The sequence below is a fragment of the Mustelus asterias genome, chromosome 10, assembly GCF_964213995.1.
Source record: "Mustelus asterias chromosome 10, sMusAst1.hap1.1, whole genome shotgun sequence".
In the NCBI taxonomy this organism is placed as follows: domain Eukaryota; kingdom Metazoa; phylum Chordata; class Chondrichthyes; order Carcharhiniformes; family Triakidae; genus Mustelus; species Mustelus asterias.
In genome coordinates, this window is record NC_135810.1 from 81613851 (window position 1) to 81637279 (window position 23429).

The window sequence follows — 23429 nt, forward strand, 5'->3', positions numbered from 1 at the left end:
CAATACAGCACAGGAACAGGCCCTTCGGCCCTCCAAGCCCGTGCCGCTCCCTGGTCCAAACTAGACCATTCTTTTGTATCCCTCCATTCCCACTCCGTTCATATGGCTATCTAGTCAATGATTTTTACTTCATGATCTACATAGGAAATTGCTGGAAATTAATGCAACAAATTCCATAACCACTGCTTTGGTCACTGACATTTTAGATAAATTGTTTACAAAAGGGGGTTTGCTGATGGCTATCACTACAGACAATGGAGTGCGGTTTGTTTCCAGTCAGTTCACAGAGTTCCTAACAAAATACCATTCAGCACCATATGGTATCTTGTTGCAAACCACAATCGTGTGGCAGCATTGAACCATTCAACAGTGTGATAAAGGACAATCTGAAAGTCATTTGGCCAAGGTGAAAACATCTGAACAATCCTACTTCACGCATATCAACCCACCATACACTCTGACTGAAAAGACACTGGTTGAATTTATCTTAGGTCATAACCTGCATATGCTGCTTCAGCCATAACTTCCATTCAACAGAAATGTCAGATCGAAACAGAGAAACTTTCAAAGTGACAAGTTAAAGCAGAAGCACTAAAATAAAAGCAAAATATTGCAGGTGCTGGAATCTGAAACAAAAACAGAAAATGCCGGAAAATCTCAGCAGGTCTGACAGCATCTGTGGAGAGAGAATAGAGCCAATGTTTCGAGTCTGGGTGACCCTTTGTCAGAGCTGAGAACAAAGAAAATCAGACAAGATTTATACAGTGAGGGCGGGGGGCAGAAATTGGACAAAGGAAATGTAAATGGTGGGAATGAAGGCTGAGAAAGATGCTAAAAGTGTCCATTAAGTGAGTGGAGAGAGAATAGTGCCAATGGCTGGAATTTTACCGGCCCGCTTGCCACGGGAATCAGAGCAGGCAAGGGGCGGACAATGGGAAGGTCTGTTGTCTTCGGGTGGGATTTTACGGTTTTGGGACGAACAAGGCCTTAAAGCCCTGTGGAATGTTTCGAGTCTCGGTGACTCTTGTGGAGAGAGAATAGAGCCAATGTTTTGAGTCTGGATGACTCCTAAAGAGTGTAGATCTCAGTGTAATCAGCAGAAATCCTCCCATCTCAAAGATTTTTTCTGTACTTAGAGAAAATGGGCAAACTGAATTCTTAAAAAAACTAACTGGATGTGCATATGTTTGTTGTATAGGATGATTTCACTTCAAAAAATCTTCAATTTTACAAGAGGGAATAGATGTACTATTCAATTCATCTGGAATAGCCCTTCAAGTCCAACCTCAAAGCCACGTGTATGAAAGCTGAACTCATGGTGCAAACTTTAAGATCTACGATGCTTTATTGGGTCCACAATTGCGCTGATTTCTGTTCGTTTGACATGGGTCTTTGATTTGATTTGATTTATTATTGTCACATGTATTGGGATACAGTGAAAAGTATTGTTTCTTGTGCACTATACAGACAAAACATACCATTCATAGAGAAAGAAACGAGAGAGTACAGAATGTAGTGTTACAGTCATAGCTCAGGTGTAGAGGAAGATCAACTTAATGCGAGGTAGGTTCATTCAAAAGTCTGACAGCAGCAGGTCTTTATGTTTCTGCAAATGCCATTCTTAAAAAATATACAGGATGTGAGTTTTTTTTAAGAATCAGAATCCAAATCTTATGGAAGTTTTCCAGACATCGATCAGAATATAGTGCACCCCCAGTTACGGGTTCACATTTAAATCACTCACTCGCAGTTGGGTGTCTTCCTTGGTTCTGTTCCAGTGTACAATTACAACGCCACAGATAGCAAGCAAGCAAGATGCACGTGTTATGGCAAAGAACTTCCTAGGTTTTTAAAGAGTTAAATTGAAAATCAGGTGAATTATTGAGGGGACAGATTGTTGCCATTTTACTTGCAAATGCCTGCGTGGTGATTGGTGTGCAAGTCCCAGGCATTCCCTCCCTCAAAGAGGGGAGAAGGCATAGGTTCGGTTCTCACTCTGAAAACCAAGATGAGATGGCAACATAGTTAAATGAAGTATAGTAGAGAGCTAACACCAAGCCTGAGATCTGTTACCTGATTAGTGTGCAAAAGGGCGGGATACCTGCCTTTCGGGGAGAGATCTTTTCCGGGCACCGTGAAGAGATAACGTACCCTGAGATCCAGATCCCGAACGTTCAACTTTACTGGGGTCACAAGGTGGGAGCTCAGGGATCGGCTCTGGTTATTCACCCCGCCTGACAGCCCTTTCCATTGACTCCAACGGGAATTGAGATTTTTTCCCCCGCTCGTTAATGCCCCGCTCAAGTTAAAATACCCATTCAGAGGCCCCAGAACATCCCATTCTGATGCAGAAACAGAAAAAGCTGGAGTAACACAGCAGGTCTCCCTGTATCTGCAATATCAGAGTCTGTAATCATTCATTCACACGGTCCTGAACAGAAATATTAACCTGTCTCTTCTCTTTCTAGATGCTGACAGACTTGTGCAATCCCAGCCTCTTGTGTTGTTCCAGTATTTATTGGAGGTTCCCCGCCTGTTGGCACGGTTCTGTATTGAGGTGGTCACATGGATTTCATTCTTCATCTTTGCCAAGTGTTATTTCAATGGTCAGCTCCGGATTACATGTTCACCAGACAAACTGGAGTTTCTGCAATTCGTGTGACGAGCAGCACACGATATATATAGTTCTTGCCTCACTTAAATGGACTCTAGGAAAATTTAAGACACACATAGTGAATGATACCACGACAAGAGCTATGGCTGGAGTTATCAAGAACTCCAAAAATGCCAAATAGCTATGTATCATTCGTGACATCTCTTTACATCTGAAAGTATCACACCATGTAAAACCCACTGCCCCACAATGAAAGGACAGGGGCTGGAAATAAGGAATTCTGGACTGAGCGAAGTACAAAGCCAGTGCAGCACGTGCCTTCTAATGAACTGCACCCAATCGCATCCAACCCCCATCTCTGAAACAAGGTGAATATTGACAAGGTTTGCAAGAAATGAGGAAAGCTCTGATATTTATTTCTACTCTTTGAAAGTAGCTGAGCAAATATTCAGGGTCAATCCCGCTGTCCCAGAAGGGAATGGTACTCTGAGGGAACACTTCACAGTAAAACACGCAGTGGCTTTGCGTCCATCAGCAGCAGCTGGCAAGGAATCCCAGGTTGGCACACCCATTGGCGTGGAGATGCCGGCGTTGGATTGGGGTAAACACGTGTCTACACCCATTGGCCCCAGGGGATGTGCTTCCTCTGAGAGTCGCTGCCACTGCACCCCCCCCCCCTCCCCCAGTGCCTTGGCCAACATTCACCCCATCCACCAGCAGCTTTGAAGAAAGCCATGATGCGGAGATTCCGCTGTTGGGGCTGAGGGTGGACAGGATGAGGTGTCGTGTGACCTCCCTCTCATTGAAGAAAGCAGATTAGCTTGGTCCCTATCGCATTGCAACTTGGTGGGGGTGCGGGGAGAGGGGGGGGGGGGGAACCTGGCTGCGGATTGGCTGCACATGCTCATCTTTAGTACCTCCACTTGGGAAAGTATTTCATTGGGCCGCGAAGCACTTTGCAAGTGCTGAGATCGCGAAAGGCGCTATATAAATGCAAGTTACATCTTCAGTGAAAAGGGGGATAATCAAATAAAGCACTCAATAGGAGCAGATTGTTGGACTTACGGGGTTCAAACCCTAAAGTGCAGACATGGTTATGTGTAAATGTGTACAAACACATTCACAAGCGCGCATACACACTCCAGCACACACACACAGGCTCACATATAGATAGATATAGTGGCGTTCGCGGAAGATGGATAGGTGCAAATATTGGACTAAATAGCCGTCACGTGAAAACTCACGTTAAATAATTTCCCGGGGATCCACCCGCATTGTGCGTTCTTTAGCTGAGAACATGAGAAGCGATCAGTCTTAAAGCGATCATTGGTTCCAGGGTGAGAATGGTCCCATGCTGCTTCATAAAGCCTGCGATCATCTCTGGTCAATAGGGCTGAATGAGAGTGCCGGAGATAGATAGCGCATGTCTCATCCCCCCTGTCAGCCACTAGACGCTCCCAACACCACCATCTTGCATGTGCACCGATCCCAGCGCCACAACATTCAGCTGGACACACTCGCTGCGACTGCGGAAAAAAATGCCCAGGGTGGATTGTTAGGAGGAGACCGCGCTCCGTGTCCCCCCCTCCCCTCCTGTGTTACCATTCTCGATGCCTCTCCATCACATCTAAACAGGAGAAGATGAAGCGGATCGGCAGACAAATTGTCTTGCTTTGCTCTGGCTTTTTGGGGCTTGCGCTGGGAGCCTTTCCCACCAGTGTACAGATAGGTAAGACCATTAAACCTTCCACACACACACAAAAACAAACAAAAGTATTTCTCGCACAATGTAAATTTGTTGTAACGATTTGTCAGTGTTCCCGTGTATCCTCGGCTGGTGCATTTTGACAATACGATAGCTAGCATCTCTCTCCCTCTCGCTCAAGAATTTACGATTAGGCATAAATGTGTGTGTGTGTGTTTGGGAAACGCGGGAGTTCGTTATTCGGGAAGGGTAGACTTATGGAACACGTTTCTGGTGTTTGGAGGGAGTACTTGGTGCATTTTGTATTGTGTTGGAACACTGCAGCAGTTGTGCTGGCGATGAGCTTGGTAATGGGATGCTGGTGGTTCCTTCGTCCTGATGTTGCTGCTAGCCAGCTGCTGAAGGAAAAAAAAGTTCACCATCTCAGTGTATATTTTGCTTTCATTTCGTTGGTATTGTGTGCTGTAGTTTATAGAAAACACGTTAGATCAGTGTAGCATTGCATCAGAGCCCGGCTAATGAGATCTCTTACCTGTTTCTGTGTGTGTGTGTGTGTGATATATATGTGGTCATTATAATGATATTGGTTAAGTGAGGGGAGTTGACATTATATGTTTTCTGCACACAAACAAGTTCTGGAGAAAGGCCATTCTGTAACATTGAAGAGTCTTAAAATGTAAGCCGAGTTATGCCGCTGTAAAGTTAGTTATTAAATCTGTGCCGCTATCTATCTGTGTGTTTTATGAGGTTCTGCCTATATCTGCTGTTTACCAGTGTGTGGAATGATGTGTGGCATCGAATGTCATTTCCCAAGGCCGTGTTAATGAGATGCTCCGGGCTTTCTGACTGCACTGCAAAATGACCCGTGCTCAAAAAGTTGATATTAAATGTGTGATCAGTCTTTTTTTTCGGCGGTAGCCGCGTTCAATTTCGAAGTGTTATTAGAATTTCTTGATGACTGTGGAAGTTTCCTATAGATTCAAATGGTGCCTTTTCTGCCCCCACCCCCACCCCCCTCCCCTCCTCCCCGCGGGCTGTTAGCGAGTAATCGATTTGTCCATCCTGTCTTCAATGCCAGGGGCCAATGCTGACGTTATTTAAGCTGTAAACATTTTGGTGAGGGGAAGAGTGTGTGTGTGTGTGGGGGGGGGGGGGGGGGAGGGGGGGGGGCAGAGGCAGAGTGAAGGAGAGGGGCAGAGTGAGGGAGAGGGGGAGAGACGGGGTTGGGGAGGGTGAGAGTTGATGGAGGGGAGAGAGAGGGGAGGGGAAAAGAGAAGGGGAGGGGAGTGTGAGGGGAAGAATGTGGGAGGGGAGAGTGAGGGGGAGGGGAAGGTGGGGGAGAGTGAGGGGGAGGGGAGGGTGGGGGAGAGTGAGGGGGAGGGGAGGGTGGGGGAGAGTGAGGGGAAGAATGAGGGGGAGGGGGGTGTGGGGGGAGAGTGGGGGGTGGGGAGAGTGAGGGAGTTGGGGAGGAGAAGAATTTGGGAGGGGGAGAGTGTGTGTGTGGGGGGGGGGGGCGGGGGGGAGGGGGGGAGAGTGTGATGGTTTTGTGTAAGAGTTTTGGGTACTTCTTTCAGATGGAGAGCTCTTACAGACCACAACATTGCATCAGTACAGGTGACTATAGCCTAAATGATGAAATATTCTCTGGCACAAAAATACGGCATTTTAAAAGTGGATCCTCACTCTTCCCTGTTTGGATTGGCTGAGTGTAGGATTTAGTAAGGTTGATAATGCCTTCAAACCTTTCCGAGTTCACTCAAACTGCAACCAACTTGCTTCTCCCACACCCCCCCTCCCCCCACCCCTCTTCACCGTTCATCCAATATTGCTCATTGTAAAAAAAGAGGTGCTTTGCTTTGGTATTTTTACCTAAAGGTTATTGCTGTAACGACATGATTGGCTTTCCAGTGCATTGAACCGGGTTTGGGTAGCGCAGAGATTGCTAATGGGTTGCTGTGAAACTGATTGTACCTCCCTTTGCTTCTTTTTTTTGTTGTTGTTGTTGCAGGGGGACTCTTCATGAGGTATTCTGATCAGGAATACAGTGCGTTTCGCTTTGCAATCTATCTTCACAACACTAACCCCAACACGACTGAAGCACCTTTCAATTTGGTTCCTCATGTGGACAACATTGAAACGGCCAACAGCTTCGCTGTAACAAATGCCTGTAAGTAGAAACCGCTTTGAACCGTTTATCGAGTAGGATCGATTGCCACAGGAAAACTCAAGACTGCGGCGAGTGGCCTTTTTAAAAAAAAATTACTGAAGGCTTCCTGTTCTGAGCACGTGACCGAAAGGAGTAATTAATACTTGCAGTCACCAAAAATTGCTTTTTAAACCAGATGCACTAAATGCTTCTGCGGGTGGTGCAGCCAGCGAGTTGGAGAATTTCTTTATTTTTCTTGTAAGCTATTTCCAGACCCGGGGGGGTGGGGGAGAAAACACAGTTTGGCTGAATCATTACATTTCATGATGCTCTCACCGCTTTTCGCTGCTGTAAGGAAAATAAATAAAGGAACCCCCCCCCCCCGAAACTGACCTCTAAATGTTTTGTAATCAGCCAATGTAGTTTCTGTTGTTAAAATAAGCTGGCGCCCCTTCCCCCATTTGAGATTAAAAATAGAAACATCCATTTAGATTAATAAATAATGGAAATATCTCACATCGCAGCTGGATTTTTAAACGTCAACTAAAGACCATTCCACTGCCATTGTCAGGGTTAAGTTGCCTGTTTTCCTGGGTTGCTTAAACCACAATCCCCATACCAGGCATCATGATGGCTTGTTTGGTTGGCAGTGCCTGAAGTTGAGTTAATAACTGGGATAGGAGCACTTGCAGAATGCAGGGCTTCACCAGAACTGGCGGGACGTCACAAAACAGCGAGGTCTCCACAGCAAATTATCAACAAATGTAAATTATTTGCTAAATTTCTCTCCTTCAGTGGTTTTGTCATAATGATGAATTTTCTGCCTCAGTTATGATGAGTGTAAAGACAAAAACCACAGCAGTTAAACACCCAGGAGTATTTTTTTACAAAAGCTTATCCCAAGGGAATCAGAGTCCAGCTAATAGAATGAAGGGAAAGGTTATTCCCGTGCATGCATTAAAATGAAGATTGTATAATTTGTAATGAATATGCCTAATTTTAATTACATTACAACCTTAAAGGTACACGTCCTGTCCTTCACTCATTTTGATGTGTTACATTTTGAACTAACAATAACCTTCATTTGCACAATGTGTTTAGAAGAGCAAAACAATCCCGGGGGTGCTTCATAAGGGGTAAAGGAAATGATAGAATCTGAGCCAAGGAAGACTTGGTCAGAGGTGACTTAAGGAAGGTCTCAAAGGAGGAGTGGAAAGTTTATTTATTAGTGTCACAAGTAGGCTTACATCAACATTGCAATGAAGTTACTGTGAAAATCCCCAAGTCGCCACACTCTGGCTCCTGTTCAGATACACTGAGTAAGGATTCAGCATGGCCAATGCACCTAACCAGTACGTCTTTCAGGCTGTGGGAGGAAACCGGAGGAAACCCTCGCAAACACGGGGAGAACGTGCAGACTGTGCACAGACGGTGACTCAAGCCGGGAATCAAATCCGGGTCCCTGGTGCTGTGGAAAAGGGAAGAGGCAGAGAAGATTGTAGAGGAGTTTCCAGTACATGCGGCCTGGGTAGCTGAAGGTACCACAACCAAGCAAAAGCAAATGCAAAAGAGGTGAGAGTCAGATGCTCACAGAGACCCTGGGCTGTTTGGGTTTCAGCACCGCATGAGGTTATTCACATTGGGATTTTAAATGTGAGGATTAGAATTTTAAGATTGCAGTACAGGGGGATCAGAAGCCAATATGGGCAATGGAGAGCAAGTGGGTAGGCTTGTCTTGGTGTGACATGGGACATGAGGTTACAAACAGTCTGGCTCAGTCTGAGGCAGTTATCTATGGAAGACGATCGAGTCATTGATAGGAAAACAGAGTTTGTGGTGGTGACCATTATCATTGGCTCCAGCATTTTAGTGGAAGGAGAAATGATGGCTCACCGATCTGAATGTTGAAGAAGTAGTCTGACAAGATTGGAGGTGTTGAAAGTGATGTTGGTGGGACAGGTTTGGATTTCATCAGCATACACGTGCAACTGACCCACGTCTGCACATAATGACACAAAGGGACAGTATTTGAATGAGGTGAGAGGATTAAATGCAGGACTCCTGAAGTAATAGAGAAGGAATGGGAGAAAAAGCCCTCCTCGAGATGCTCCAGCTATGATAAGATAGGTAACAATGGGACCAAGCAACCAGGATAACAGAGTGAGGTGTTGGAGGAGGATGAAGTGGTTAACTGGGTTAAAGAAAGCAGAGAGAGAGCAAAAAAAAAATGCATGGCGCTCAGAATTGTCATTTGTCAATTCGTCTGGTGTTTGGAATAATCTGTTGGGCATTTTGAGATGAATTAATTAACTTTGTAAAATGAACAGTTATAAGGAATAGAGATTTTCTATCTGAATTCTGATAAATAATCCAATATGCGTGGCATTGTCACATTTTGAAATGTGGGTACTGCATAATGCAACAGTGATGATGACAAGAAAAGTGTGCCTGGTGCCCCTTTGCAGATGAATTGATAAATACAGCCATATGTTCTGTAAAATGGAATTCAGATTAAAGAATAGTTTCTTAGCTCCCCACTGACTGAAGTTTCATTTCCCATTGGAGGCATGAAGATTCAAAACTTGGTATCAGAGAATAGTATGCTGACATATTGCCACCTTTGTGCTATTTTCAATCCATGGTGAGTGGGGAGAGGTGTTGACAAACAGCGGGTAGTCTATGAAGACTATTATATGGCCTCTTAAGACCACTGAGCATGCAGGTCCTCCACTGAGGCCAGAACACAGCCAAGGGATAGAGATGACTTCTTGATGGCAGGCAGGAGTGGAGGGTGTGCCAATGCTCCATCTGTGAGGAAACTCCCTCTCTCCATCCTACACCAGTCATGGCCATCAGACCACAGCTGTGGCTACTTGCCATCCAGTGGTGGGTTTGACCCTCTAAGATGAGGCCTGGCAGTTATAGTCTTTCTCAGCTGAAATGTTTAAAAACTTCTCTTCAGAAGAAGCATCAATTGTAGACCATAAGACCCTAAGATATAGGAGCAGAGTCAGGCCATTCGGCCCATTGAGGCTGCTCCACCATTCAATCATGGCTGATCAGTTTCTCAATCCCATTCTCCTGCCTTTTCCGCGTAACCTTTAATCCCCTTACCAATCAAGAACCTGTCTATCTCTGTCTTAAACACACTCAATGACTTAGCCTCCACAGCCTTCTGTGGCAATGAATTCCATAGATTCACCACCCTCTCGTTAAACAAATTGTGCTGTGCCTTCTCTCTCTCTTACCTGCATCAGCAGTTCCCACCTCAGGCAGTGGAGGGATGTGGGCTGGCCTCTGATTGACTCCCCAGCCTCGTGTATTTGTTCTCCATCCTCAATTGGATGGCAAACCCACTGCCTGACCTCTAATTGGCTGCCTCTGTTGAAATTGCATTGAGCATCTGACACTGACAGGGTCAGGATCTGGAACTTCACCTGACTGCGGGGTCCCAATTCCACAAACAAAAATCCAGCCCCTCACCTTTCAGTAAGCAACTCAATCAGCCACACTCAGGACGATCCCAGCTTTGATTCCTATTTTGTGATGAAGTTGGCTGATATAAGCTGGGCTGCTGGGTTGAAACCTACTGATGGCCTCCACACCCCATGTTCAGGAAGAGAACATCAGCCAGAACTCCTGCAGAACCTCTTGCCATGTGTATAATGTCAGATGACAGGTTTATGATACTCTTCATAGTTGAGCTGCTTGTGATAATCTCTATCAAGGCTCCTACATGAATAGTGGCATATGGACAAGTGTACTGGAGAGTGATCAATGAATTCAGATAGTTTTCAAGGCCTACAATGAGGGCATAGAAATTGGTAAGAAAAAAATAAAATAAAGAATATTCTTTGTTTTGAGTTTCACTGCAGATCCATTTATGAGCGATTCGTAAGTAACACTTGGGCTATGAATGTATAGTGTTTTCTGAAACTGTCCTCTTCAATGTACCTTCAAATTCATCCTTAACTGCAATGCAGATTTATTTACATCAACCTCCAGCAAAAGCATCAAGTATTATAGATTTTCCTTAAACCATCCCTCTCCAACCAAACTTTCAGTCATCTGCCCTCATATCTCATTATGGGGTTTGGTTTTATAACAATCGTGTGAAGCACCTTTTGCTGATTTAAAATACTGCATCATTTGAAGTTGTTGTTGCAAGAAGAGATGGAAAAACACACAAAAATGCACAGCAATGTATTTACATTGTTCCTGAGAAGAATCTCCTGTAATTTCCTGGTACTTACAGAAAAAGAACTTTCAAGGGGTGCCTGCCTTGGAGATATTAGGCATTATCTGGAATTCTTGCTTGTCAGTTTAAACTATCAAATAAATAAGCATTTAAAACTGATGTGGCAGTGTTTGGGATGTTAGCTCTCAGCCTTTTCATCAACTCTTTATAAAGCAGCATTAGAAGTTCTCAGCCACAGCAGCTGGGTGGGCATTTAGATGAATCCAATTGGATCTAAACTGGCCCAATGGAGCTCTCATATTTGACATCTTGATGGAGTGGCAGGAATCATTCCTTTTCTTTCAGTGCAAAAAACCAATTAGCCTCTGATGCAATTGAAAGAGATCAACTCTTCTTGATTTGTGTTTGTCAATGTTTGAGAACCTGGCCCTGTAGACCTGTCCCTGCATCTGGGTGCTAACAAAGCTATGTATTGGCACGAGCACAGTCAAAGTTTTTGCTTCTTCTGTGCATGTGCATTGCCATGAACAACAAATACAACAACAGGACAAATACATATTGAAATACGAAAATACAGGAACAAACAGGCGAACATGTGACCATCATGTGCAAATAAAACAATTGCAAAGGGAGAATACCTATGTAAATTAGACAGTGGACTCATAATTACATTTAAGAAAATAGTCAGCTGTTTAGCCTCCACCTTGTAATCCAGCATTGTCCAATAGAAATTGCTGATTGGTCGCAAGTGTGGCATTGCAAACCATTTTATCTATTGTGTCGCCCTTTGTATAGTTAAATTTCAATCAACTTATTAAAAATTACTCATAAGGACCTTACTCATAAAGGACGGCATGGTGTTACAGTGGTTAGCACTGCTGCCTCACAGCACCAGGGACTCGGGTTCAGTTCCGGCCTCGGGTTACTGTCTGTGTGAAGTTTGCACATTCTCCCTGTGTCTGCGTGGGTTTCCTCGGGGTGCTCCGGTTTCCTCCCACAGTCCAGAGATATGCGGGTTAGGTTGATTGGCCATGTTAAATTGACCCTAGAATCAGGGGATTAACAGGGTAAATATGTGGGGTTACAGGAATAGGGCTGGTTGGGATTATGGCTGGTGCAGACTCAATGGGCCAAATGGTCTCCTTCTGCACTATAGGGATTCTATGATTCTATGACCTCAGAATGAACACATGCTATTCAGGATTATTCTGCACCTAACTGTCTTGGAGCCTCTTGGTCATTTGATTACTAATGTCACTCTTTCATCATTAATATCCTCATGATCTCATTAGCATATCCATAAACCCATTATGCTGCACTAATCAACAATGAAATTAGTCATATTTGGATTCCCAATTAGCTGCATGTGAATCGTGTCTAATGTATTGGACAACACAGCATTAATCTTTCAACTTTGGACTTCCCACCACATCATAATCAGCAGAAGAGCCTTTAGATGTGTCAACTGTCCTCTCTGGAATTCACTCCCTATATCTCTCTGCCTTCTCTCCTGCACCTCCCGAATCTTTCAAAATCTTCGTTGTAGTCTTTACTGCTGCTCAGCATCTTCTATATGAAGTACTTTGGATGCAATATAAATCCAAGTTTTTATAGAAAACGTAGCAGTGTGTTACCACAAAACCTGAGATAGGTGTTGATAGATATGAGAAAAAAAATTAACACAGATGACATGTCTGTGCAAAATCATAACAGGACTTCAAACCATTTAGGGGCATAACATTCACAATCTTAGGAGATATCTCCACCACAGAACTGTATATATACAGCACATTAAGGCAAATAGAATGTACATATGTATGAAAATAGACAGTAATCTCCACTGAAGCACAATTAAACCCAATAAGGAATTCAAGAGAAACCTCTATGGTTAGAAAGTGGTTAGAATCTGGAACATACAACCACATAGAGCAGCTGTTCTGGGATGTGAGTCTTACTAACAAGGTTGCATTTATTGCTCATCCTTCAATGTTGCAGAGAAGGTGGTAGTGAGCAGTCTTCACATCACAATCAGTGGGCTATTGGCTGAGACAATTCCAGGATTTTGACCCAGCAATGATGGTTCCAAGTCACGGTAGTGTGTGAATTGGAGGGGAACTTGCAGGAGGCATGTTCCCATGTGCTTGCTACCCTTATTTTTCTATCTGGTGAAGGTTGTAGGTTTAGAAGGCATTGTCGAAGAAACCTTAGCAAGTTGCGGCAATGCATCTTGTGGATAATGCAAATTGTAGTCCTGGTGCACCAGCCGTAGAGGGAGTTAAAGGTGACAGATGGAGTGCCAATTAAGTCGAACACTGCTGTTCCTGCCAGCAGGATCTTCTGGTACCGCTAATGGTGCACACTTGCTGTGGGACTCCTGGCATGTGGGGTGCAGTCAATGGGAAATCCTATCGACAGCAACGCGCCACCTCCTGCCGTGAGAAACAAACTGCAGGGAGACCAGAAAATTCCACCCTTAGTCTTGAATAGTTTCAAGCTTTTGGCATATTGCTGGAGCTGTGTTCACCCAGGCAAGTGGAAAGTATTCCATTGTAGAGGATGGAAAAGCTTTAGGGAATTAGGAGGTGAGTAATCACTGCAAAATACCCAATCTTTGACCTGTTCTTGCAGCCACAGTGTTCACATGCCTGACCCAATTAAGTTTATAGTCAATGGTGACCTTCAATGATGGGGGATTCAATGTTGGCCTCCCGGTGAACTGTGAAAGGCAAGTGATTAAATTCTCTCTTGATGGTAATTGCCATGCACTTGTGTGGCACAAATCTCATTGGCTACTTATCAGTCCAAGCTTGAATTTGTCCAGATATTGGCCGGAATTCTATGACCTTGCCTGCAACTGGGATTCTTCAGTCCTGCTGCAGTGAATGGAGATTTGGCTGTGTGTCAAATTCTCCGTTCTCGCTGGCAGCGATGACAGGGTGAATGAAATCGGAGAATCCCAGCCATTGTTGCGTGCAGCCACAGACTGCTTCATTATCTGAGGAGTTATGAACACAATTGAACTTTATGGAGAAACTAGATAAACTCAAGAGACAGAGAGAGAGTGCAGGCTACACTGACACAGTTAGATGTAATGGGATGGGAGGAGGGTGATATGGAACATTAAAATCAGAGGAGACAAGTTGGGCCAAATGGCCTTTTTCTGCGCTGTAAATTTTGTGTAATTCTATGAACATACGCTATTCAATGTTTGGCCATGTGTACATGATCGAGAGAAAATAACGGATACTTGTATTGCAGTGTAAAATTGATTTTACCAGTGTGCCTGTTTTTAACTTTGTCCTTTGTGAAATCTGGAAGCACTCAAGTCAGTTAGTTCCATTAAGTGACTGTTGCATTTTCCAAAAATATTGCAAAGCTAATGTAAACCAGCTGACAATGCAATGAACATAATACTTGTCCCTTAAGCCAAAGCTGACCAGAATCCTAAAAAAAGATCAATTGTCTGATGGCTGGAGGACACTAGCATTCATGTGATTGAATCTACTGCAATGACTTGCACTTCCAAAACCCGGGTATACCAATTACAGTCCAAATAAAGAATGAAGAAGACCATTTTGTCGCACTCTTATCAGGAACGAACATTAAACAAAACACACTGATTTTGTGGTGTAATCTTCAGTGTTCAGGGATCTCTGGTCTGGATGGCAATTGAGTTCCTTCATCGCATTCCCGGGGGTTCCATTTGGTCTGATTCCACTGCTCAATGCTTTAGCCATCAGGCGCATTTTAATGGCTAGTGAATCTGAAGGAGACTTTAGGATTACAGCAGTAGGAAGAGACCCAAAGACCCAGAGATGGTGAGCCTAAGAAAATCATTTCCAATCGATCCATGAGAGGTTTATATCTCTAATCTTCATGTTGTATAAGCAGTGACTTATCCTGTCTTTCCACCACATCTGGCATTTAATATAATCTGAAAGCGATACTGAATGATATGCATATCTGCATCCTGTTTGATTCCTTATCCCAGGTTTAATCAAAGTATTTTATTACCATTAACACTCCAATGGTTTTGCCTGTAATATCTTCAAAATGTCTTACATCTGGAGTTTTCAGTAATTCCAGGGGTCTTTTGGATTTGGTGAGACTTAAATGCCTAAAATTAGTTTGAATCATTTTATGATCCCTTGGCTGAATATGAGAATACTACAGTGACTTTTTTGTCCATAACAGCTGTCCATCACTGAGCAATAGCTTCATCCCTAAACTCTAGGTGATAAACTGTTACTGTTACAGTTAGATGGTATATGCAGAACATTGCATTTTCATTTGAGACAATGATAACATTTGGTAAACCCAGTGCCACAGCAAATTGTGCAGATAGCACACTGGTGTAGGAAGTATCGGTTCTTCCCAGTAACCATTTGCAATATTTGTAACACTTTAATGATAGGTGTAACAGCAAACTCTCATTGCAACATTATAATGATGCGCGCTCACAGAATTCTGAGGAACACAAAAGGTATTAATGAAAAATTGTAGAGGCTAACAGCCACAGCACCCCTCCCCCTTCACCCCCGAGTCTCTACATGCCTTCTACACGTATTCTACCTGACTTCTCCCCAAGGGAGGGCTCCACCCCCTGGGGTGATTACCAACTCTCGTCCCAATTGGTCCTTCAAGCCAGGTGACCCTCTTCTGCTGTGTTGCCCTTAAAGGGACAATCACCACAAATCACCACATCCCTCCCTCTTTAACACCTTTGTACAATCTTAAAAACCAAGTTACTCAAGCCCAAATTCTAACAAAACATGATACACATGTGTTGGACAATTATAAATCAAATCTTTGAGGGGTTTTTCTGGTTCTTGCAGAATGGTGTAATTCTGTAGTCTGAGATACTTCCACCGGAACAACAGTAACAGGAACTGCATTAACGGGTAGTTCTTCTGACATAGGCAGTTCATTACTACTAACTTCCATGGAGATATCAATTATGTCTATAACAGGTCGATTAGGTACTCAGGTACTTCGATGTTTACAGGCTGGAAAACATTTCTTGCTGGCAACACTGATTGCTGGAGTGTCCCTCTGCTCTTCCATTGATCCACATGTTTATGATTGATCCGTCCCTCCATTTCTACTGGGTATGACAGGAGTCCTGTCACAGAGGCAATAATTCCAGGGATTTAGTTTGATTCGCTACCAATGTTTCATATAGTGACACCATGTCATTGTACTTAATATGGATTTTTTTATTGGTGATGGCTCATTAATGAAATCTTGTGTATTTTTAAATATGAACACTTTTATTGGTAAGACTTTAACTATGTGCAGTTCCATATATGGTCTTCTATGGACCTGTTGCAAACAGGCTTGCTGCTTTTCCTTTACATGACCATTTCAGCAATCATGTTCTGGCACGTAATCTCAGTTTCCTTCTTTGACTGAATTGCTGGTCCTGCTGTCAATTTCAATGTTTTTACCTCTTCAGTTAATTTCCCATGCTCAAGCTTCCTTTCTTCAAGCTCTATTCTCCTGATTCAATTCTTCACTGGACTTGTTCTTATTCTCTAGTTGATTTTACATGAAGTTCAGTTTATTTTCCATTGTCTCACTAGCTTCTCCTTCAGAACTTGATTTTCTGAATTTGTTTTCAAGTTTACTGTCAGTCATTTCATCCTGTTGTTTTTATATCCTCTCTACAACTTCAATTATTTTTGCTGATACTCTTTTTGTTCAATAGCTCCTACTGTCTTGCGAAGTCTTCAATTTCTGTATTTCTTCCAAAGGAAATCAATCATATTCTTACTGGACAGCTACATTTCCCAAATGGAATCTTCATTTCTACTTGTCGTAACTTCAGCTAAACCCTTTTTGGCTTCACATGTTGGTCAGGTCTGTCTACAATGAAGTGTTGACTTGTTTCCATTCTGCAATTTTCTTGTTGTCCTCCATGTGGTCATTTTGTGCCTTTTGTTGCCCTTCTGGGGTCTTTTGTTCCCTCCTTCTTGGTCTTTCAGTACCCTAATTCAGGGTCCTTCTGGGGTCTTATGGTGCACTCCTTCCGGGGTCTTTCGGTGCCCTCTTTCTTGAGGTCTTCATTGCCTCCTCTAAAGTCTTCCTTGAGGCCTTCTCCAACTTTCCTGTCCATTGCCGTTTCATCTTTTTTGTAGTTTCTGCTTTAAGTACATTGCATTGTCACATTGAGCTTAGCTCAGTTGGCTGTATAGCTGGTTAGTGATGCTAAGTGGCTCCAACAGCGTGGGTTCAATTCCTGTACCAGCTGAGTTTGTTTATGAAGGCTTTCCTTGCCTGTGGTGTGGTGACTTCTGGTTAAACCACCACCAGTCAATTCACCCCTCAAAGGGAAGATGAGCTGTGGGACTATAGCAATTTTACCTCTTTATTACCACATTAAAAGTACTAGCTCTCTAAATGTATTACCACTTTAAGCCTGTGTTGTAATCACTTTCCCCCCACACAGGCTATCGTTGCTGAGATACAGTTGGCTTGCCTTTGCTGGTGTATTATTCAACAAATGTATCAATGCAGTGTCTTGCTTGGGCTGTTTCTATTTTTCTTACTCTTAAAGCTGCAACGCTGCTTCCTCGTGCCAGCCCATTTCTTTTTAGCTTTTGAACTTGTTTAACTGCAGCAACTCTTTGCCTTTTATCCAAATTCCTTCTTTTTCAATTTGAATATTAGCTTTTCTGGCTATGAGCTCCCTGGGGCAATTCTTCTTCTTCACTTAAAACACTGCTTTCTGAGTTCTCTTCTCTTTTAAAAAAAATACTTTGAAGCAGCTCTTTGTTTTTTTTTCTCAACCCAAGTTCTATTTTCCTTAAACTCAAAGCTACAGCTCCTGCTTCTAAGGGTTATTTTCTCTCACTTCTTTCTATACATTTCTAAACTTCTGACTTCACCGACAATTTCAGGTTTGCTCAGCATCTATCCCTCAGGGTCTGGCAACATCTCAAAATCTCAAAAGGGTCTGTTCACCCAAGGACGGGCATTTGGGTGAGGATTTCTTTGAATAAAACAGGATATTCACAGGTGTTGGGCCGCAGGCAGTGACATCAATAATCTATTTTACCCTCATTGCCAGGTAATGATGCACGCTCACAGACTTCTCAGAAACACAAAAAAATGTACTAAATAGGAAAAACTGTGCAGAGTCTAACAGCCCCCAATGCCCGGCTGTCCTAGAACAGCCCACCCAACTACCTCAGATGGAATGTCTTTTACATGCCATCTCCCTGACTCCTGCCCAAGTGAGGGCTCCACCCCCTGGGGTGATTACCCACTTTTGTCCCAATTGTTCCCTCAAGCCAGGTGACCCTCTTCTGCTGTGTTCCCCTTAAAGGGACAATCACCACAAGCATGCAGTTTAAAAGCCAGTCAAAATTGCCTCCAAAATAATGTGTTGTTATATAAGATGACTCTTCGCTGGCGCAAACATGCTGCAGAAATGGAGAATTATGTGAGAAGTAATCAGAATATTGTCCTGTGGAGCTAATGGCTGTAACTACATAATGTGGATCGTGTTTTGATGGGAATCTACCTTAAACATTTGAGGTCAGACTGAGGTACCATAGGGCATGCCATTTGAATGGGAATCGTACCTCTTCAAAAGAATGTCAGACACCAAGAAAGTGTTGGAGACATATTTGAAATTTGAGACCTAAAATGTTATGCTGAACAATCAGAGTATCTGAATGTAAGTTAGGTTAAAATCCTTCAGTGCTGCTATCCACTGTTGGATGCTTTTTTCACCTTTCGGTTCATTGAGCTGTCACGTAGCTTTCTTCAGGGAGGACTGTTGTAGATAGCAGAACTCCACATCTATAATGTGAAATTGTATCCAGTTATATTTTTTTGTGTTCTACATGAAATTTTGAAGCTTTCAATTTTTATCTTAGTTTCCAAAACCTTGGCAGTTCCAGGAGAAAGGTGCAGCCACAAGTCAGAACAAGTCTATAAAAGCAAAATACTGCGGATGCTGGAATCTGAAACAGAAAACACTGGAAAATCTCAGCAGGTCTGACAGCATCTGTGGGGAGAGAATAGAGCCGACATTTGGAGTCTGGGTGATCCTTCGTCAGAGTTGAGAGCAAAGAGAATCAGCAGAGATTTATACTATGAGACTGGGGTGGGGGGGGGGGGGGGGGGGGAGTGAAATGGGACAAAGGGAATGTAAATGAGGATACAGAAGGCTGAGAAGGTGCTAAAAAGTGTCCATTGAGTGATCAAAATGCATGAATGGCAGAAGGGCGGCACAGTAGCACAGTGGTCAGCACTGCTGCTTCACAGCTCCAGGGACTTGGGTTTGATTCCCGGCTTGGGTCACTGTCTGCGTGGAGTTTGCACATTCTCCTCGTGAGTGCGTGGGTTTCCTCCGGGTGCTCCGGTTTCCTCCCACAGTCCAAAGATGTGCGGGTTAGGTTGATTCACCATGCTAAAATTGCCCCTTAGTGTCCTGAGATGCGTAGGTAGGAGGGGCTAGCAGGTAAATATGTAGGGATATGGGGGTAGGGCCTGGGTGGGATTGTGGTTGCTGCAGACTCAATGGGCCCAATGGCCTCTTTCTGCACTGTAGCGTTTCTATGATTCTATGAACAGAGGTGCAGATTGCGAAAGGACTACCTGAGGAATACATTCCCTTTGCCCTATTTTACCCACCCCACCCCATAATATAAATCTTCACTGATTCTCTTCGCTCTCAGCTCTGACGAAGGGTCACCCAGACTCCAAACGTTGGCTCGGTTCTCTCCCCACAGATGCTGCCAGACCTGCTGAGATTTTCCAGCATTTTCTGTTTTTGTTTCAGAACAATACCACCCTGCAGTCACTTAATCTCACTCTGCCTTTAATTGGAGCATTCGGACACATCATGATTGCAGCTTGTGTCCACAATGTATCAGGACACAGAGGTGACTTTAAAGGAGAAAACAGTACTAGTGTCCGAAAATGTAAATAGCAAAACCACTCTGTGGATGAAGATTAGCTGCTGAATTCACACTCCTAATGGGATTCATTCGAAAGGTATTTGCTTTTTGGTAACAGCGATCGATAATGGGAAATCTAGCGATTGCACGCATGCAGCACTGCATTCCACTTTTGGGAGCTGATATAAGGAATTGAGGTTAAAAGGTTCACCTCGGTGAATATAAAATATCCACACATCCGCTCCACTAACAAGCAAGTATTTTCAAAACAACGTATGAGGTTTTTTTTTGCCCTTTCAAGAGAGAAAATGTAATTGCGAGGCCCAACACCTTTCCAAGCAAATTGCCTGCACTTCACTCTTCGGCTGTTGAAATCAGCCGGTATTTCAGGATGTCGGCACAGGAAATTCGAACTAATCCCACGTTGTGATTGAGATCACTGCCTAAAGGGGAATGTGCTCAGGGGAGGTGGGGAGGATTGCGTGGCATTGCATGTGATTGTGAAGTCTACACTGTTTAACCACAAAGGCTGAGGAAATAGTTGCTCCCTTTCAAGTTTGATTCATAATTTATAATCGCAGCCAACTCGTAATAGAATTGGGAATATCAGAATATAGATTATTAGTATACTCATGTTTGGCTGAAGAATTTATGAATGGGGAAGTAACTTTGAAGTGTTGCTATTATGTTTTGTAATTTCAGTTCCCAGGACATATCAGTAATGTCCAGACACAAGCGTACTTAGAGAGATCAGCTGCGCTCTCAAAAAAGATAAAGAGGAATGTTTTCCCTCACTCGCTACTTGCAGTGAATAAAATAGATGGGAGGATAAAGCAGTGTGCCTACACTTTTCCCCATTTGTTAATTTGACAGTTAAAATAACATACGAGGAGAAACCCAGGATTGCCATGTTATACTCTGGCTTACTGACTCTTTAAAATTAGAAAATGAAGCAAGTATAACCTTTCAGAACTTAGATATTCTAAAATCTGGTAATAGCAATGAACTGTTATCAAACTGAATGAGGTAGAAGTGGTCTCTTCACTCCGAGTGACCCATATTGGACTTCTGTGTCCAATTGGTGAACACATGAATCATAAATCTTGGATCAAAGGAATGGTTTATTTCAAAATCCACGAATTAAAATAAATCAACAGACCACCTTGTGTGTTTGAATGTTAACATTACTCAAACACTAGAAAATAGACAAGTGTTAACTTAGATCACTACATAACTACATTCTATCATCAGGTCATTGAGATCAATTCCGACTCCAGACTAATTCACTTACAGGTTAGCTTATTGGAACTGGTATACGATACTGTATGCTATGTTGTATGTGATTGTGTGGGTACGAGCGCATGTATGTTTGACTGTGGGAGTGTGCCTGTGAGTGTGTGTCTATATACCTGTTTCTATACATATGTCACAACTTTGGGTGGCACAGTGGCACAGTAGTTAGTGCTACTGCCTTACACTACCAGGGACTCGGATTCAATTCCAGCCTCGGGTGACTGTCTGTGCATCTCCCCATGTCTGCGTGGATTTCCTCCGGGTGCTCCAGTTTCCTTCCACACTCCAAAGATGTGCAGTTTAGGTGGATTGGCCATGCTAAATTGACCCTTAGTGTCAGGGGGATTATCCGGGTAGATATATGAGGTTACGGGGATAGGACCTGGATGGGATTGTTGGTGGTGCAGGCTCGATGAGCCAAATGGCCTCCTTCCACACTGAAGAGATTCTATAACTTCTGTATCTATTATGTGTCGATGCAAATTGCAGCTTTGGCTGCTGGCAGGAATTTGCAGCCACAGTGACATGTAGTTTTGGAAGTTTCAATGCAGACAGCAGCTTATAAACAAGGCATCAGAAGAGATCATCCCCGCGCCACTGGCAAGGGACAGTTTCATGTGCGGTGCTTGTGGCACACTTTGCCTTTCCAGATCATCTTGGTTAGCCATCAAAGGAAGCATGGAAGGTGACCTCATCTGGCTGCACCAAAGTTCTCAAGTTGCATTCCCATCACTTCTCACTGATGGAAGGATCTCAATCACTTGCAAAACGGATCAGAGTCTAATTTTCTTTATTGGGTTAGGACCCAAATCATGATTTTGAAGTCATATGCAATATTGGCACAAAGGAATTTCAAGATCAAGATTCATTGTGTTCCCCTTCTACCAGCCTTGTATAGACACACGATGCAACAATAATGAAGTGTTTTTCCAGTAATAATAGAATCAATCTCTATTGATTAATCTACAATAGACCCAGACATAATCTGAGGGAAACCCAGATGATGGTTACATTTCCAAGGTCAGTTTTCTCTCCACGCTCCCTTCCTCCCTCAAGCATTCTACACTTGCTCCATGTTTGTCTCATATATGCGCAGATATTATTCTAAACTCTGTAATAATGTCATTCTGCTGCTGTTAACTGGTTTACGTTTGATGCATGTCACCTGCTTTGTTTTCATGTAAAGGAATAAAGTGTGCACAATAATGGCAAAGTTAGCATTGGGATAGCTTGCATTCCAGGTCTCTGCATGAATTAGGCTCCTGCTAAATTTGTCAAGTTTTTTTACGGCTTCCCTGGCAGCTCCTTCAAACAGATGTTGGGCTTCCTCTTGCCTATTTTGTTTTGTGCAGGCTAACACCTGTTTTAAAATGCTTTTTCCAAATTGGGCTGCCTTGAACGAGTGTGTTCCTCCTGGTCCGGTAGCGCTCCTGAAGACTGCCGCTGGCTCTTGATTGTGTCCCTCTTTCCATCGTCCATCTTGTGATGTGAAGCAGGTGGCTCAAGATTCCTCCTGCTGAAGTGGATAAGTTGCGTTCGAAGGCACAACAATGCCTGGCCACTCACATAAATTATTGAAATGAGACCCAATGGCAGGCTGGCCTCAAGCCTCCTGGCTAGGGTGCACATTCTGTACCTGAAAACAAGCCATAATCAAATCCTACCACAAAGTTCATCATTTTAAACTTGCTTGGAGACATCTATCGCAATACAAGGTTTCTCCAGTTCATAAATGTAATGTATCAGGTCACTCAACCATTTAATATTCAATTAAATCATGTTTCAAAAGAATCAATGTTGATTATATTATGGACAAAACAGGCAATGGCAAACTGCACTGGAAGCAAGTCTTAAGTCTACAAATAGAACAAAGAACAGTACAGCACAGGAACAGGCCCTTTGGCCCACCAAGCCTGCGCCGATCACATTGTCCTGTCTAGGTCAACCGCCTGCATCCCTCTATTTCCCACCTGTTCATGTGTCTATCCAGATAAGTCTTAAATGTCACTAACGTGTCTGCCTCATAAGACCATAAGGCAATGGCCTAATTCTGCTCCTATGTTTTATGGTCTTATGCCTCAACCATCTCACTTGGCAGTGCATTCCAGGCCCCCACCACCCTCTGTGTAAAAACCTTGCCCCGTACATCTCTATTGAACCTTTCCTTGAACTTGTGACCCCTTTTCTGCCCTGGGAAAAAGCTTCCAACTGTTCACCTTATCTATACCTCTCATAATTTTATAAACTTCTATCAGGTCGCTCCTCAGCCTTTGTCTTTCCAGGGAGAACAATCCCAGTTTATTCAATTTCGCCTCATTGCCAATACCCTCCATACCAGGCAACATCCTGGTAAACTTTTTCTGTACTCCCTCCAAAGCCTCCACCTTTGGTAGTGTGGCGACCAGAATTGGACACAATATTCCAAATGTGGCCTAACCAACATTTTATATAACTGTAACATAATTTGCCAACTTTTATACTCGATGCCCCGGCCGATGAAGGCAAGCATGCCATATGTTTTCTTCACCACCTTTATGCTGCCACTTTTAAAGATATGTGGAATT

At 43.4% G+C, this 23429-nt stretch overlaps 1 protein-coding gene across 9 annotated transcripts in view; it reads left to right on the forward strand.

Annotated features, from left to right (window-relative positions):
• Positions 1–4255: 4255 nt before the first annotated feature.
• LOC144500057 (glutamate receptor 4) overlaps positions 4256–23429 on the forward strand; it is a 284546-nt gene continuing 265372 nt past the window's right edge. For all 9 annotated transcript variants that reach the window (XM_078222823.1, XM_078222824.1, XM_078222828.1 and 6 more), the window contains exons 1-2: positions 4256–4343; positions 6328–6486. In XM_078222823.1, the coding sequence (XP_078078949.1) occupies positions 4256–4343; positions 6328–6486 (247 nt within the window). The remainder of the gene's footprint in view (positions 4344–6327; positions 6487–23429) is intronic.